The 17,653-nt window shown below is 41.5% G+C and overlaps 1 protein-coding gene across 1 annotated transcript in view; it reads right to left on the bottom strand.

Moving 5' to 3' along the window:
- The window catches only part of LOC117367625 (sodium/hydrogen exchanger 10-like), a 301,595-nt gene that overhangs the window by 31,826 nt on the left and 252,116 nt on the right, over positions 1-17,653 (bottom strand). Inside the window, exon 24 of the mRNA XM_033960369.1 lies at positions 2,573-2,711. Coding sequence (XP_033816260.1) covers positions 2,573-2,711 — 139 coding nt within the window. The remainder of the gene's footprint in view (positions 1-2,572; positions 2,712-17,653) is intronic.

The raw sequence follows: 17,653 nt of genomic DNA, 5'->3' as shown, positions 1-17,653 counted from the left end.
AAAGAGACCTGAGTGACCAGAAGTGACCAGTGATGACTGGAAGAGATTAGAGTGACTATGACTGGAAGAAACATGAGTGACTTCGGGGTGGGGAGTGGGGCGAGCAGTCCCATGGGGTGGGGGGTGGGAAGGGAAAGCCTTCAGGGGGGACAGTCAGGCCTTCAGGGGTGAGATGCAGGCTTTTAAGGAGGAGACAGGCCTTAAGGGGGGGGGGCAGGCCTTCAAGGGAGGAACAGGCTTTCAGGGGGGATTCAGGCCTTCAAGGTGGGGACAGGCCTTCAGGGGTGGGATGCAGACCTTTAAGGGAGGGACTGGCCTTCAGGGGAGGGGGGCCCTGGTATAGAAGTACACGAAAGGAAGGGGGGGGTTCAAAGAGACGTGCTTATGCCAGACTTTGGGGGGGGAAGAAATAATGGGTCTGAAAAAAAGGAGAGGGAGAGAGATGATGGACATGGGATTTATGGAGGGAAGGAACAGAAAGGGAGAGAAGTTGGACACAAGGGATGGTGTGGAGGGGGAGATAGAGATACTGGATAGGAGGGTAGTTGGGAAAAGAAAGGGAGAGATGGTGGTAGGGAAGGAGGGAGAGATGATGGATGAAAGGGTAGTTAAGAAAAGGTGGATCTGTGGAGGGAGATGAAAAAAAGGAAAGATGCTAGACCTGGGGAGGGAAGGGAAACGGAAGGGGAGGACAGAGATGGCAGATGGATGGTTAGCACGGAGAAAGAAGAAAGAAGGAGACCCTGGCAAGCAAGTTATCAGAAGACAACCAGAGCCTGGGACCAACAAGATTTGAATAATGACATAAGCACATAAGCATTGCCTCCACTGGGTCAGACCAGAGGTCCATCATGCCCAGCAGTCCACACACGCGGAGGCCCATCAGGTCCAGGACCTATGCAGTAGTCCTCTAACCGTACTCTTCTATCCCCTTTTCTTCAGAAAGTTGCCCAATCCCTTCTTGAACCCCGATACTAACTATAAACGCCTTCACCGGATCAGACTTTAGGTCCATCTATTTTGGCGACCCGCACACGCGGAGGCCAAGCCAGGTGCTCCCAGATGGAGACCCTGATTACCCATATCCCTCAATGTGATTTGCAAGGAGGTGTGCATACAACTCACGCTTGAAACCCAGAATGGTAGACAGACAACAAAAGGTAGAAAAACTAATTTTATTTTCTGTTTTGTGATTACAATATGTCAGATTTGAAACGTGTATCCTGCCAGAGCTGGTGTTAGACCACAAATGTGAGTTAGGATTTAACAGAGAGAGGAAAAGTCTTTTTTGTTTGTTTATTTTGTTTACACCACAGCATCAGTGTGGTTAGGAGAAGGCAAAGTGGGTGAAGATGCTATAAAATAAACCTACCACGATGTTTAAAAAAACACCCAATTAGGCAGGAAAATTGAATCAAATAACCAATTCAATAGGCTGAATTGAATCAAAATTTTTTTTCCTGAATCGGGCAGCACTACTGGTCACTAGCCAATCCGCTAAGCCGGATATTCAGCAGAAGATAGCTATGCTATTTATCCAGGCAGAAGCTGTTTACAGCCAGCTATATACTTACAGTAACATCTTTGCTCCTACACTTGATACTTAAAAAAAAAAAATTTATGAATTTTTATTAATACATGAAACATTATGTATTAAGAAAAGAGCTTGGCCATCAAATTACATCAAGAAAAAACAAAAATGGGTACCTAAAAGTCCCATAAAAATTAATATTGCTCAAAACTCTTATAATAGCCCACATATGAGAAGAAGACAATTCACATCCTAGAGAGAATTACAAAATAAGAAACTAATGAAAATCAAATAGTAGCGTTACTTCCTCAAAATTATATATGGACCTTTTTATCTACTTGAAGTCAATTAGGTTCTTGCTTCTCTAAGAGGCATTCTGCATTGAGGCCCCTTTTCCTTCAAGAAAAAATTGTAACTGGGAGGGTTAAAAAATACATAGGAATTCTAATCCAAAAGGATCATACAAGGATATCTGAGTTGAAATTTTGCTCCCAGTAAAATCACAGATTGCTTTAATTCAAGGAACCTCCTTCTCCTGGTCTGCGTTGTTTTCGAGACATCTGGGAACATGGAGATCTTGCCTCCTAAGGTCATTTCTCTAAGTCTAAAAAATAGTCTTAGGAGGGCCTCCTTATCTTGATGGAATACGAATGTCACCAGAAGAGTCGCTCAACTAACGACCTCATCCTCTGAAGTTTCCAGAATATTTGTAATATTAATAACATTTGAAGCTTCCAATGAAGCACCTGGACACGAGGTCTACTTTTTCATTGATACTGGCAAAAGGTATATTTTATGAAGTGGAGGAAGTCCATTCTCAGAATATTTAAATACTTCCTTCAGGAACCTATAAAATAAATCTTTTGAAGAGATTGACAACATTCTAGGAAAGTTCAGAATCCTTAAATTCAGTGACTTAGTGTAATTCTCAAAATTTTCTACTTTCCTAGCAAAGAGCAATCTATCCTGAATTATCGATACTTGAGATGTTTGTAATCCTTGGACCTTGATACTTTATATACTTGAAAGTTTTCTTCTCACCTTTTCTACGAAATGTTGCATGCTGCAGGCAGGGGGCGAAAATATTCTCTTGATGTTTCCTTCTTGCAGACAACCTTATGTTCTTGTTGAGAGTAGTTGGCACAATAAGTATTTTTGTTATATTAGCGGTACCTTGTACCTGAAAGAGAATTATATCAGAAATGTAAGCTGTAATATCAAATCAGACTTCCTAGACTGCCTTTCATTCATATCTGCTCCTTTGTCTACATTGGAACTCAGCTCTTCTAGAGAAAGATAGAATAAACTTTTAGGCCCAGATTCTAAAAGCAGCGCCGTAATTGGCAGGCACCTGAAAAAATGTTGCTGGTCATGTGTCACTCAGATTACAGTGCTGTTTTCAGAATCGCAGCATGTGTTGAAGTTAGGCGCCAGAAATGTAGGCCGGGGTTTTACGTTTAAATCTGTTTTATTAACAAGATAGAACCACAAATGAACAATGGCAATGTGACAAGCAAAGATATTATAATGAAGTCTACCTGCTATAGAGGATTATACTCTGATGTCCTCCATGACTTCCAGAAAATCTCCTCTACTGACCCCTACCAGAAACCGCAACCCACTCCCCCCATCCTCTTCCCCAAAAACCAACAAGACAAGATGCAACCAAGGTCAGACAGGTGGGTTAGGAAACAACTGAAATCTGTTCAAAATGCGACTACGACTTCTTGGAGGCAAAATGTTCAAGTAAGGTGTCCAAATGTTGACAAAATCTCTACTTCTTCGACGAGAGTAATATGCCATCCGGACCTCCCATCCCATCAGCTCATGTAGCTTGTTTCTCCAGTACCAGAAGGAGGGAGGCACATCATCCAACCATGAATTAAAAATACATTTTTTCCCCAAAATATAACATTTACCGAAAAACAGGTTTTCTGCTGAGGTATACACAGAAAACATGGAAAAGTGAGCAAACAGCATATGAAGCACAGAAAAGAGGAACAGTGACATGCAAATGCTCCTACAGAAAAGAGGCCAAAGCCCCCCCCCCACCAAACCCTGGATACCCTTACAAAGCCAAAGGCTATGAAGATAAGAATTCACTTCAGTAATGCACTTCTTACAAAGGGCTAGATTTACTAAGCAAACTGATCATGTACGGTTTGTGACCCCTTTGCGACCCGATTTCTCTCCAACCCGATTCACTAACCTCTGTCCCGATCATCCTCCGATCTATGCCTGCAAATGAGGGGGGAACGACCTTCAAGTGTAGGCAGGCAGCAATTCACTAACCAAAAACTGCAACACCAACTCGGCTGGTCGATCAGCAAACAAGCGACTGCTGCTTTCACTGCTTTCTGACTGCATCTCCTGCTCTCTGCCCCAACTTTCCTGCTGTCTGCCCAGACTTTCCAGCTCTCTTCTCCTGCTCTTTCTGCCCCGAGTGCCACCCTACTTCTGCTGTGACTCTCCTGCGCTCTCTGCCCCCAACTCACCTGCTCTCTCTGCCCCAAGCAGTGCAAGCACGTAGTTTTAACCCGCAGGTTTAAAGTGGGTTAAAACCATGGGCTTGCTAAAAAGTTTAAAAAGTTACAAGTTAAGAGTTAAAAAAAAAAAAAAAAAAAAGAATGGGACACTGCTCTTTAAGCATTCGCAAACCATCTAGAGATGGTCTGTGCATACGTTGGGATCACTATAGAGCGATCTGGGCACTTGGTTGGTGGCGTGATTCCAATCGCCCTCATTTGCATGAAGGCGATTTGTGAATCAGCCCCCCGGACACGGATCGTATCCCTCATAGATCGTATCCGATCCAAGCCCTTAGTGAATCTGGGCCAAAGTTGGGTATCTACACAGCCCATATTATAGGCTTGACTTTGGGAAACATGCGCTCTCAATAAAATTCTATAGTGGCATTCCCAGAGCTCAGCACTATGGACAAGAACAGGGATAAGTTTAAGAGCTCTGAACGAAAGGTCCCTTCCAAGTTCCCTCTGTAAATCCAGCTGCCACACCTCCAATATAGTGGAAAAATTCTGCCTATGAAAAAAAGAAACCGAGACTTTGGGCCCTTGATCTGCCTCCACCTCCAAAAGGTGTGAAAACGGATCTCGAAATCCAAAGATAAAGAGCCCATCGGCAAAGGCCCCACATAATGTTTTGTAGGCCAGGGTTTTAAAGGCCTATATTTCCAGTGCTTATCTTGGACGTAAAATCATGCTTAGTAGCGCTCCCCATAACCACACCTCATTTGACGTTTGGGGCCACTAAGCATCTATGTAGAACAATTCTGGTATCTCGTGGTACCTACTTTTTTTTGTTTGTTTTTAATTGGTTTTTGATGGCATAGTCATACCACAAATATATAAGGCAGTAGTATATATCTTTATAAGGCCAAGAATCTAAGAAGCTTCAAAACATATAGCCTCAATTAAAGTTAAAATACATTCATTTATGACCTCAGCAGTACAAACTGTGAGAAAGGTTTCATTCACAGTATAATTTGCACTAAAGTCGTCACCGGTCAGAGGTTTCTATCAAATCTTATTAGTTGATTCATTTTTCAAAATAGATTAAGAGAAAATACTCATCTCTTTATCAGAGCATAGCAGGGGTTCTTCACCGACATAGGCTATGTTTAGCTGAACTAAACTATAATGATGGCAGTGCATATGGAATCGGCATACTAAAGGGGATTACCTTGATAAAGCCCTAGGTGGCGAAACATAGCCTATGTCGGTGAAGAACCCCTGCTATGCTCTGATAAAGAGATGAGTATTTTCTCTTAATCTATTTTGAAAAATGAATCAACTAATAAGATTTGATAGAAACCTCTGACCGGTGACGACTTTAGTGCAAATTATACTGTGAATGAAACCTTTCTCACAGTTTGTACTGCTGAGGTCATAAATGAATGTATTTTAACTTTAATTGAGGCTATATGTTTTGAAGCTTCTTATAGTCATATCACGCCATTACTAGCCAATTAAAACTCAGGTGCTAGCAGAGTACCTAACAGCACTTTAAGAACATAAGAATTGCCTTACTAGATCAGACCAAAGGTCTTCACGGTGGCCAATCCAGGTCGCCAGAACCTGGCAAAACCCAAATAGCAGCAACATTCCAAGCTACCGATCCAAGATAAGCAGTGACTTCTGGCATGTCTTACTCAATAATACATATGGACTTTTCCTCCAGGAAATTGTCCAAACCTTTCTTAAAACTAGCTACGCTATCCGCTCTGTGTTCCAGAGCTTAACTATCCTGAGTGAAAAAATATGTCCAACTATTGGTTTTAAAAGTATTTCCCTGTAATTTTATCAAGTTTCCCCTAGTCCTTGTAATCTTTCATGGCATGAAAAATCGATCCACTTGTACCCGTTCTACTCTATTCAGGATTTTGAATTCTTCAGTCATATCTCCCCTCAGCCATCTCTTTGCTAAGCTGAAAAGCCTTAACCTTTTAAATCTTTCCATCCCCTTTATCATCTTGGTCGCTCTTCGTTGAACTTTTTCTAGTGCTGCTATATCTTGCTTGATATAAGGAGACCAGAACTGAACACAATACTCCAGATGAGGCTGTACCATGGAGCGATACAGAGACATTATAACATTCTTAGTCTTGTTAATCATCCCTTTTTCAATAATTCCTAGAACCTTGTTTGCTTTTTTGGCTGCAACCACACATTAGGTGGAAAGTATCATCATATTGTCTACAATGACATCCAGATCTTTTTCTTGGGTGCTAACCCCCAAGGTGAACCCTAGCATCTGGTAACTGTGATTTGAGTTATTCTTCCCAATGTGCATCACTTTGCATTTGTCCACATTAAATTTAATTTGCCACTTGGATGCCCAGTCTTCCAATTTCCTAAGGTCTGCCTGCAATTTTTCACAATTCACTTGCATTTTAACAACTTTAAACTTTTTAGTATCTGCAAATTTAATCACCTCACTCGTCGTTCCAATTTCCAGATCATTTGTAAATAGGTTAAATAGCATCAATCCCAGTAGAGATCCCTGGGGCACTCCACTGTTTACCTCCCTCCATTGAGAAAAATTACCATTTAACCCTACCCTCTGTTTTCTATCTGATAACCAATTCCTCATCCACAACTGAACTTTGCCATCTATCCCATGACTCTTTAATTTTCTCAGGAGCCTCTCATGAGAAACTTTGTCAAAAGCTTTCTGAAAATCAAGATACACTACATCAACCAGCTCACCTTTATCCATATGTTTATTCACACCTTCAAAGAAGTGAAGCAAATTGGTAAGGCAAGCTCTCCCTCGGCTGAACCCATGGGACTCTGTCTCATTAAATCATATTTGTCTACATGTTCCACAATTTTATTTTTTATAATTGGCTTATAATTTCCCAGATCTTCCCTGGAACCCTTTTAAAAAACAGCGTAAGATTGGCCTTCCTCCAATCCTCAGGCACTACAGACAATTTTAGCGACAGATTACAGATCACTAACAGCAGGTCATCAATTTGATATTTGAGTTCTTTTAGTACCCTGGAATGTATACCATCCGGCCCAGGCAATTTATCACTTTTTAACTTGTCGATTTGGCTTAGTACATCTTCCAGATTCACTGAGATTTCTTTCAGTTTCTCCTAATGGTACCCTTAATTCCCTAATAAATTTTCTTTCAATGTATGAATATATAGACTTAGCTTTTGATTAGTTTGATTGATTTTTGAACAATTACTGCCTCATTCTCCACCGACGCATTTCGATCTTCATCAGGGTCGGGGATGATGCAAAGACAGAAAAGTTCAGGCAAACAGCTTATAGCTTACAAATAACATGCCGGTGTTCAAAAATCAATCAAACTAATCAAAAGCTAAGTCTATATTTTCATACATTGAAAGAAAATTTATTAGATATAACCACAGGCACTTTATGAAATTTTGACACAGATAACCCTTAATTCCCAGCATTAATTGGTCCTTGCAGAACATCCCAATCAAATATGTGTTTTCAATTTTTCAAAAGGGTTTAGTTGACTAACTTTAGAAATTAGCTGAATAAACCTCTGCTAGTAATAATGTACAACTACGTTAAGGGGATACAGGGACTTATGTATCAAACCTAGTCAGTAAAATAGCTATAATGAAAAATAGGAGACTGACTATTATGGTGATAATTACCAGTGAGGAGAAAGCGGCTGACACTTTAAAAATGCTCAGAGAAGTGAAACTCTGAAGAGGAGGTGAAAGCCTCCTCTTAGGAAAAGAGTTTACCGTCCAGTCATTGCATTGGTACATGGAAAATCACTTTCTGACCACTGGTAAAAACGTTGAATTGTTCTTACAAACTCAACATGAAATAATCAAAAGCTCTCATGCAAAAGATATCTCTCTGGAAAAATGATGCAATGCACTTATCTTAAGAATCTTAAGGCTCTCAGGGGTCCCGACGCGGCCCCGTTTCGAGTTCTGCTTCAGGAGACCCAAAAATCACTTTTTAAACCATCCGTGCAGTCATAATACTGTTCCAAGAGAAAATCTTTGGAGCCCCCCTGCAGATTCAGCATCTTCCATTACCAAGGGTCTAGCATTGCTCTCTTACTCCCCTGTAAAGTTTGTTGGGCACTGGCCACTATCCTCGGTACCTTGATAGCCTCTCCCTCCTCTCCTCCCGTTTTGGCGCCTGAACGGGGGGCTCATTTTCAGTAATAATGTACAGGCAGTCCCCGAGTTAAGAATGAGGGAGGGTGGGTTATAGATGCGGTATATAAATTTAAGGCTTAGTTTAGTTTAGTTTAGTTTGATGGCTTTATCAAGTGTTGTTTTTGAGCCTATGTATGATTTTTCTTGTACACTTGTTGAATGATTAAAAAGGAATAAAGAATTAAAAAAAAAAGAAAAAAAGAATGAGTTCCATTTTTTAAACTGTTCTTAAGTTGAATTTGTAAGTAACTTGGATCCTGCACAGTACACAGTCTATAAAAACTTTAAACATTAAAGAAAGTGTCCTCAAAATAAACTACTGTAGTTTGAATAGAAAGATAAGATAGGAAGTTTACACTTACTTTCGTTCTTCATCTATCCCACTGTTCCCTCTCTACATCCAACATTTCTCCCTTCCCCATTTCTCTCTCTCATCTCTCTCTTCCCCATTTTTCCCTCTCATCTGGCCGCCTCCCTCCTCCCAGTTGCACTTGTCTTCACAAAGCCGTGGTTCTTATATGTGGGCTGGGGGTTCTTACATGTGGGCTGTGGCAGACCCGAAGCCTTACCTCCGATGTCAGAAGGAAGGCTTTTGGGTCAGCCGCAGGCTATGTATAGGAACCACAGCTTTGTGAAGACAAGTGCAGCTGGCAGGAGGGAGCTGGCCAGATGAGGTAAACACCCGCGGGAAGGAGGAAGACATGAATTTGGGACACAGCACAGAGGGATGGAAGGATGACAAGGGGTGCATTGGGATATGGAAGGGAGGAAGAGGGTCGCATTGGGACAGGAAGTAAGAAAGAGGGGCACATTAGCACAGGAAAGAAGAAGCAGACCCCAGTTCATAAGATTGAGTCCAAAGTAAGTCATTTAATCTAATCTAATCTAATCCTTAGGTTTGTATACCGCATCATCTCCACGTTCGTAGAGCTCGACGCGGTTTACAGTAGGAGAAATAGGAAGGAACTACAACAGAGGGTTAGAGGTAGAAGTGGGAAGAAAATTTACAGGACTTGGGATGGCAAGATATAAGAGTTTCCTTGATTCCTAAGTTGGAGGGAAACTTACATTTTTTGAGAAAAGCCAGGTTTCAGATGTTTGCGGAAAACTTGGAGAGAGCTCAAGTTCCGAAGAGGGGAGGTAAGGTTGTTCCAGAGCTCAGTGATTTTGAAGTGGAGGGAGGTCCCTAGCTTTCCTGTGTGGGAAATGCCTTTTAGCGAGGGGAAGTATAGTTTTAATTTCTGGGAGGATCTGGTGGTATTAGGGTTTGAGGAATTCCAAGAAAGAGGGATAAAGGGAGGGAGGATGCCATATAGGATTTTGAAAGTTAAACAGGCGCATTTATAGTGGACCCTGGCGATTATCGGAAGCCAGTGGAGCTTGGCCAGGAGCGGGGAGACATGGTCAAATTTACTTTTAGCGAAGATGAGCTTGGCCGCAGCATTCTGGATGTTGGAGTCTGTGGAGGTTTTTCTTAGTTAGGCTTAAGTAGATAGAGTTGCAATAGTCCAATCTGGAGAGGATGATGGATTGGACAAGGAGGGTAAAATGTTTTTGATGGAAGCAGGATCTAACTTTCCTCAGCATGTGAAGACTGAAAAAGCATTTTTTTTACCAAGGATTGGAGGTGGTCATTGAAGGACAATGTGGAATCAATGATGATGCCCAAGACCTTGCTCGAGAACTCAAGCTGCAGTCATACATTCTTAACCTGGGGGTTGTCTGTATTCACATTGAATGACTAAGGTGGTAATTTTAGACATGCTATTCATATATTAAATATGGCTTTGCTGGCACATCAATGTCCAAAATGCCTAAAGCACAATTTTTAGGCAGGCAGGAGAAAATTATGGATGCAGAAAACCATTAATAATGGCCTTCTGGCATCTTAGAGGCATTCTGGGGTGTTACATGGGTGGTGAACTATTTCTGAAATCTATTCCAGATAGCATGTCAACATGCAGCGAATGCAAGAAAAATAACTAGATACACTACATGTTGACTAAAGGAGAGTTTATACAAGAGTCTGCCCTGCCTAGGTCTACAAACCTCTCTCCTGCTATCCTTTCCTGTAATCACTTGAAAGTAATGTAATGTAATGTAATTTATTTCTTATATACCGCTAAACTCCGTTAGGATTCTAAGCGGTTTACAGAAAAATAGTCCCCTCCAAATTTACCCCGACCCTATCCCAACTGAATCTCTCTCCTCTGTCTGCATCTGACCTTCTACTTACTCAGTCCTTGGTCCATGTGCAGTCAGAACAACATAGGAATAGCTATACTAGGTCAGATCAATGGTCCAGCTAGTCTGGTATCTTTTTTCCACAATGGCCAATAAGGTTATAAGTATATGGCAGAAACCCAAACAATGGCAACACTCCATGCTACCAATCCCAGGGAAAGCATTGGTTTCCCCTATGTTTGTCTCAATAACAGGAACAGAAAGATGTTGTGAAAAATTGCCCAATTCCAAACTTTCTGAGCTTCTTCGCACAGAGGAAGAGATCCTGTTCCTCCCTGCTTGTTGACATAGTATATGGCTACTTGATTGTCTGTCCAAATGAGGACTACTTGATCATGAAGAAGATGCTGAAAAGCTTTGAGAGTATTGAAAATTGCTCTGAGTTTCAACAGATTTATGTGACACCGACGATCTGTAATGGACCAATGCCCTTGAGTACGGAGACCAAGCGTAGGTCGAGGAATCTGTCGTGAGGACCTTCTGATGAGGGGGCATTTGAAACAGTAAACCTCTGGAGAGATTGGAAGAAAGCAACCACAAGTGGAGAGACTGTTTGAACGAGGGAGTCAGTGCTATGTGCTGAGAGAGAGGAGGATCGGAAGCCTGTGCCCATTGAGAGGCCATGGTCCACTGAGGAATTCTGAGGTGAAGTCCAGCAAAAGCAGTCACGTGAACAGTAGAGGTCATATGACCGAGGAGAACCACCATGTGTCTCACTGAGAGCGAAGTGAGGGGCAACACTTTGTGAAAAAGTTGAATGAGAGTATCCTGATGTTGTTGAGGAAGGAATGCTCTGAGTTACAGTGTCTAGTACAGCTCCAATGAACTGTAGAGTTTGATAGGGTTGTAGCTTGGATTCTGGAAAGTTTACTTCGAATCCCAAACTTTGGAGGAACCAAATAGTCCGTTGGGTCGCTACAATAACCCCCTAAGATGTTGAGTCTTTGATGAGCCAGTCATCTATGTACGGGAAAACCTGAAGACCATGGCTGCGCAGAGCTGCTGCTGCTACTACCACGAGGTACTTGGTGAAAACTCTGGGAGATGATGTCAGGCCAAAAGGTAGCACTCTGTATTAAAAATGATGATTTCCCACCCGAAATCTGAGAAACTTGTGAGAGGCTGGATGAATGGGAATGTGAGTGTAAGCTTCTTTGAGATCCAGAGAGCATAACCAATCGTTGTGATCCAGAAGGGGATACAAGGATGCTAAAGACAGCATCTGAAATTTTCTTTGACATGAAATTTGTTGAGAGCTCTGAGATTCAATATAGGTCGTAGATCCCCCATCTTCTTCGGCACAAGGAAGTAACGGGAGTAAAATCCTGTGCTCTACTGTTCCAGAGAAACTTCCTCGATGGCAGAGATGAAGCAGAGCTTGAGCTTCCTGAAGAAGAAGGATGGTCTGTGACGGATTGGAAGGCTTCTCTCTTGGGGGAAGATCTGGTGGAACCTGAAGAAGGGAAGAGAGTAAACTTCCCTGATTATTGTGAGGACCCAGAGGCCGGATGTAATTAGTTCCTATTGTTGGTGAAAAGGATGGAGACGATCTCTAATGGGAAGAGGAGAGGACAGAGTCAGAATGATTGAGGTTATGCTCCATGTTAGATGGTCAAAAAGGTTGAGTGGACTTGGGCATAGCAGGAGTCTGAGGTTTACATTGCTGTGGTTGCTACTGTTGTTTCTTAGGAGGCAGCCTTGAATAAGTTGCTGACTTCTGAGGATAGCGCCTCTGATAAGATGGAGGAGGCCTATAACTCTTATCAGTGGAAGGCTTTGGCCTGACTATGGAGGCAAACAATTTTTCATTCTCAGACAGCGCTTTATAGCTGCCTCAGTAATCATCAAACAACTCATTCCCCTGACATGGAATGTTGGCCAGTCGGTCTTGCAGATTCAGATCCATATCTATGGTGTGGAGCCAGGCTAGACGGCGCATCGCCACTGAGAACGCAGTCTCTAGAGGACATTTCAAACGCATCATATGCAGCCTGAACCATATGCATGTGAAGTTGACCCAGAGTGTTATGCATGTATTGAAACTCTGGAAGTCGATGTTGAGGGAGATACTTGAAGAAAGTAGGCATGGTGTTGACCCAATGCTTCAGATAAGATGTGAAGAAAGTTATAGTTTAAAATTCGATTTGTCATTATCGAATTTTGATACAGCCGATGGCCAAACTTGTCCATAGTTCTTCCCTCTCGGCAAGGAGGGACGGTGGCATAAACTTTGGCAGGGTTGGTTCTTTTTTAAGAAGATTCCACGAGAAGAGATTGATGTGATAGTTGAGACTTCTCAAATCCCTTACAATGAACCATTTTATATAGAGATTCTAGCTTTGCTGGCACAGCAGGAATGGAATATGGTGTATCAAGATTTCTTTTGAAAGTTTGATTAAGAATGTCATTCACGGATAATTTTAAAGAATCCCTAGGAGGATTAGGCATACCCAGTTCTTCCAAATAATAGTTTCTACCATTTTGCCTGGCACCAACTTCAGACTCACCAGTCTATTATTTCCTGGATCATCTCTGGAACCCTTTTTAAAAAATTGGCCAGAATAGTATCAGTCTTCAGGTACTATGCTGGATTATAGAGAAAAATTACAAATTACTAACAATAACTGTGCAAGTTCATTTTTCAATTATATCAGCACTCTGGGATGTATACAGTTCAATTTGTCAAATTACATCTTCCGGCGTTACAGAGATTTGATTGAGTTTCTCTGATTTATTTTTCCTTGGTGAAGAGCGAAGCAAAGATTTCATTTAATCTCTCCAATATGGTCTTGTCTTCCCTGAGCAGTGGTGTAGTTAAGGGGGGTGCAGTTCACCCTGAGCATGGTCTTCCTCGGGACACCAGCACCCCTCCTCCTCTCTGCCACCCCTTCCCACTCCTTCCCACTCCTCCTCCTGCTACATGCGCGTACCTTTTTAACTCTAGCACGAGAAGTGACAAAGTTGCTGCCCGAATTGGCTTCAGCGCTTTCTATGCTGGTCATCATGAATGATGCATTTGAAGGATGGCAGAATGTAGGAATGGGAAAAGAATGCTGATGGATTCATGATTGCAATGATCTAATCTAATCCTTGGGTTTATATACCGGGTCATCTTCTAGGTTAGAAGCTCGACTCGCTTTACATAAAGATGCTTGATAATATAAAAGGGTCAGATCTAATTAGTGGGTCTAAAAGTCGTCGTAACAATCTACATCCTCAATAAGAATAATTTTAGGAGGATCCAAGATGGCGACAGCATAGGTTGGCTGTGCGTTTGCTCCAGTGAGTCTCCTCTTTAGCACAGATTTTTCCAGCGCTGTATTTATAATTTCCTATCTGAGAAATGCTGAAGAGGAGAAGCGTTGCCAGTGCCTTGCGATGCTTTAGGACTCCCGTGGTCGGCAATATCGAGGAACTCATTAGGCGCATGCAGGGCATGTTGACAGTGTCAGAGACTTCCCTGCTGGAGATGCTGCAAAGAAGCAGTACGCAGCAGTCTTCCTTGGGGCTTGAGACGACCTTCAGTCCTGACATGAGAGCACCACCCCCGTATCCCCAGACTACCAGTTCCCCGCAGGAGGGGGAGCTTCCGGGAGTCGGAGTGCTTCCTCTTCCGGAGGCAGTGGAGATCACTAAGGGGAATGGAGATTCAGGTTCCCAGCTTTTCCAAGGGAACCTGAATATGGATTTGGAGGATTTAACAGCTGCTGGGGCTGGTTCCTCCCAGCCAGAACAGCAATGGGAAGACTTGCCAGTGGGTGAGCAAAAATTATTACATTTACAATTTCCTCAACTTCATAAGCCCCAGGAAGTAACTTTGGATGCCCTGTGGGACCTGGTAGCTAACATACCTAAAACTATAGCTCCCCAATTTCATCAGATGGAAGCTTGACTTAAAGAGCATGATAGAGATATCTCTGAGTTAAGGAAAATAACTTGTGATTTTAAATCACAAGTAGAAAATCAGCAACAAGACATCAAATCTTCAAAATTAATACAGGAGACACTAATTAAGGACAATACGAATTTAAGAAGAAAACTTGAATCACTTGAAAATTTTTCTAGAAGTAATAATCTTAGACTGATTAATTTCCCTAGGATTGCTACAACTCCTAGGGAAATGTTGAATTGTTACTTAATGGAAATATTGGAATTACCTGAGTCCTCTATACCTCCACTTATATAGGTTTATTATCTTCCTGTTAAGGACTAAAAGAATCCACAAGAAGTGATTCAAGATCCACTGGATGTATCAGCCTTATTAGAGACTTCTGATAGGGAAGTAGCTATTCCGGCTACCTTGCTTCTTTCAGTTGCTCTTACCTTAGACAAAACGTGGCTTTTAAAATTATACTTTAAAAATAAGCACAAAGAGTTCTTGGGTCTGAAAGTTCAAATGTTTCCTGATTTGAGCAGGAACATACAGAGGTGTAGGAAAGAATTTCTTTTGTTAAGACCTGGTATCACAGCCTTGGGCGCCACTTTTTTTCTTCGATACCCTTGTAAATGTATAATTCATTATAAATCACATAAATTTGTTTTCTTTGAACCCTCACAACTGACAACATTTCTGTCTCTGTCGAGGCTGGAGAATGCTTATTGAAGGATAGATGACTGCCCTTAGCACAGTTAACCTAGCACAGTTTTCTTTCCTAGCAAATAAATTGCTTTAATTCTGTTTTAATTTAATTTTGGATCCTATAAGAGGACTTGAGCTGGATAAGTTAGGAAATTTTTTTTGAATCTGTATAATTTTTGTTTTGGATGGTTTTCCTTTACCTCTTGAATCTTGCTTTCTGTACAAATTAAATCTTGATTATGTATATTTGAAAATTTATAAATAAATAATAATAATAAAAAAGGAATAATTTTAAAAGCATGTTTTTAAAGATTTTCTGAAGATTAGGAGAAATGGAAGAATTGTTGAGTTTCCCCCGAAGAAGATCGAGTGGATCGAAATTCCAACAAAGTCAGCATCAGGACCCACAGAATCCACTCTGAAATTTTAAGTATTACATGTTATTGACCACACCTTCTAAGGAGACTGTAGGGCTAAAGTTTTTGTGTAAGATTGAAAATTGTTTTCTGATTTTTGTAGGTATATAGGGAGGACACATGATTAGAAGCCCTTTCTCAGGAATGGGATTTGAAATAACTGACTCTGAATATCTATGATGTTCTCTCTATTGCAGAAAGTTAGTATTCTGTGTTAATAGTTTTTTGTGGCATGTTTATAATTTATCTGATAGGAAATGCAACTTCAGCCCTTAGATTATTTGGTATTCTACATAATGTGGGTGAGAGTTTTTAATTAAGACCCTTTCTTTGTTTTCCTGATTTTATATTGATCCAGTCAGTATTTGAAATCGCCCATTATTATTGTGCTACCTAGTTTGTTAGCCTCCCTAATTTCTGGTCTGGTGGATGGTAGTACACTCCTATCACTATTATTTTCCCCTTTAAACATTGGATTTCTACCCATAGGAACTCTAAGGTGTGTTCTGGCTCCGGTAGAATTTTCAGTCCATTTCAATTCAAGGTTCTACTTAACATATCAAGTTTCAAGTTTTTTATTTTTGATATATTGTCCATCAAAACAAGTGTCTAAACGGTGTACAATATAAAAAGATAGCAAAAAACAATTAAAATGCTACGCCTCCACCAATTCAATCTACCCTATCATACCACCATTCATACCATCATTCAATCCACCCTTTTATACCCTGGTATGATAGTGTCACATTGGTTATCTTCCTTCCACCAGGTCTCAGAGATACATGTTATACCTATCTTTTCATTTAGTGTGACGTAGTCGTTAAAGCTACAGCCTCAGCAGTGGGTTCAAACCCACGCTGCTCCTAGGCAAGTCACCTAATCCCCCATTGCCCCAGGTATATTAGACAGATTGTGAGCCCGCCGGGACAGACAGGGAAAAATGCTTGAGTTCCTGAATAAATTCATGTAAACCATTCTGAGCTCCCATGGGAGAATGGTATAGAAAAATGAAAAAACAAATAATCCTCCCATCTTGTTTTCTTAGGCTTCTAGCATTTGCATAAAGACATTTCTAACAATGTTTATCATGTCTATTTACAATTTGCTCAGTAGTTGGCATGGATAATTTGCAATCTTTAAAATCAGCTTGCTCTGTATTTAAGGAAATCTGGCCTACCATCTTGCACATGGGGAAAGGGAACCCAATGTACAATACGATGGGAGGAAGGGTGCTGAGGAAAGGCACCCTAGAAAAAGACCTGGGGGTATTGGTGGATACAACAATGAAGCCAGCGGTGCAATGTGCAGCGGCCTCAAAGAAAGCAAACAGAACGCTGGGCATTATCAAAAAAGGTATCACTACCAGAACGAAGGAAGTTATCCTGCCATTGTATCGAGCAATGGTGCGACCACATCTGGAATACTGTGTCCAATACTGGTCACCGTACCTTAAGAAAGACATGGCAATGTTTGAGAGGGTCCAGAGGAGAGCAACTAGGATGATAAGGAATGGAGAACCTTTCATATTCCGAAAGGTTAGACAAACTGGGGCTCTTTACCCTGGAAAAGCGGAGACTGAGAGGAGACATGATACAGACGTATAAAATCATGAAAGGCATAGAAAAGGTGGAGAGGGGCAGATTCTTCAGACTAGCGGGGACAACAAAAACAAGAGGTCATTCAGAAAAACTGAGAGGGGACAGATTCAAAACGAATGCAAGGAAGTTTTTCTTCACTCAGAGGGTGGTGGACACCTGAAACACACTTCCAAATGAGGTAATAGGACAGAGTATAATACTGGGTTTCAAAATGGGACTGGATGATTCCTGGAAGCGAAGGGGATTACAGGGTATAGATAGAAGGTTACTCTACAGGACATAAGCGAAAAGCGTATGACAGTTTTAGGGTATGAGCACTATCAGGTCCTGGACCTGAGGGGCCGACGCGTGAGCGGACTGCCGGGCACGATGGACCTCCGGTCTGACCCGACAGGGGAAATTCTTATATGTTCTTATATGCCTGTATTGCAATCTTGCCTTCCCTTTTATAATAATATCTTTTAAAGGTACATGCAGTCACTGGGTTAAGAATGTCCGACTTATGTCAAACTCATACTTACAAACCAAGGTCCTGCCTCTCCCTTCCTGTGACAATGTGCCCCCTCTTCTGTCTTAATGCACTCTTTGTCATCCTTCCCTCTGTTC

Source organism: Geotrypetes seraphini, chromosome 10 (assembly GCF_902459505.1).
Source record: "Geotrypetes seraphini chromosome 10, aGeoSer1.1, whole genome shotgun sequence".
Classification (NCBI taxonomy): Eukaryota; Metazoa; Chordata; class Amphibia; order Gymnophiona; family Dermophiidae; genus Geotrypetes; species Geotrypetes seraphini.
Note: the sequence above shows the minus strand (reverse complement) of the source record. Positions and strands in the feature narration are given on the sequence as shown.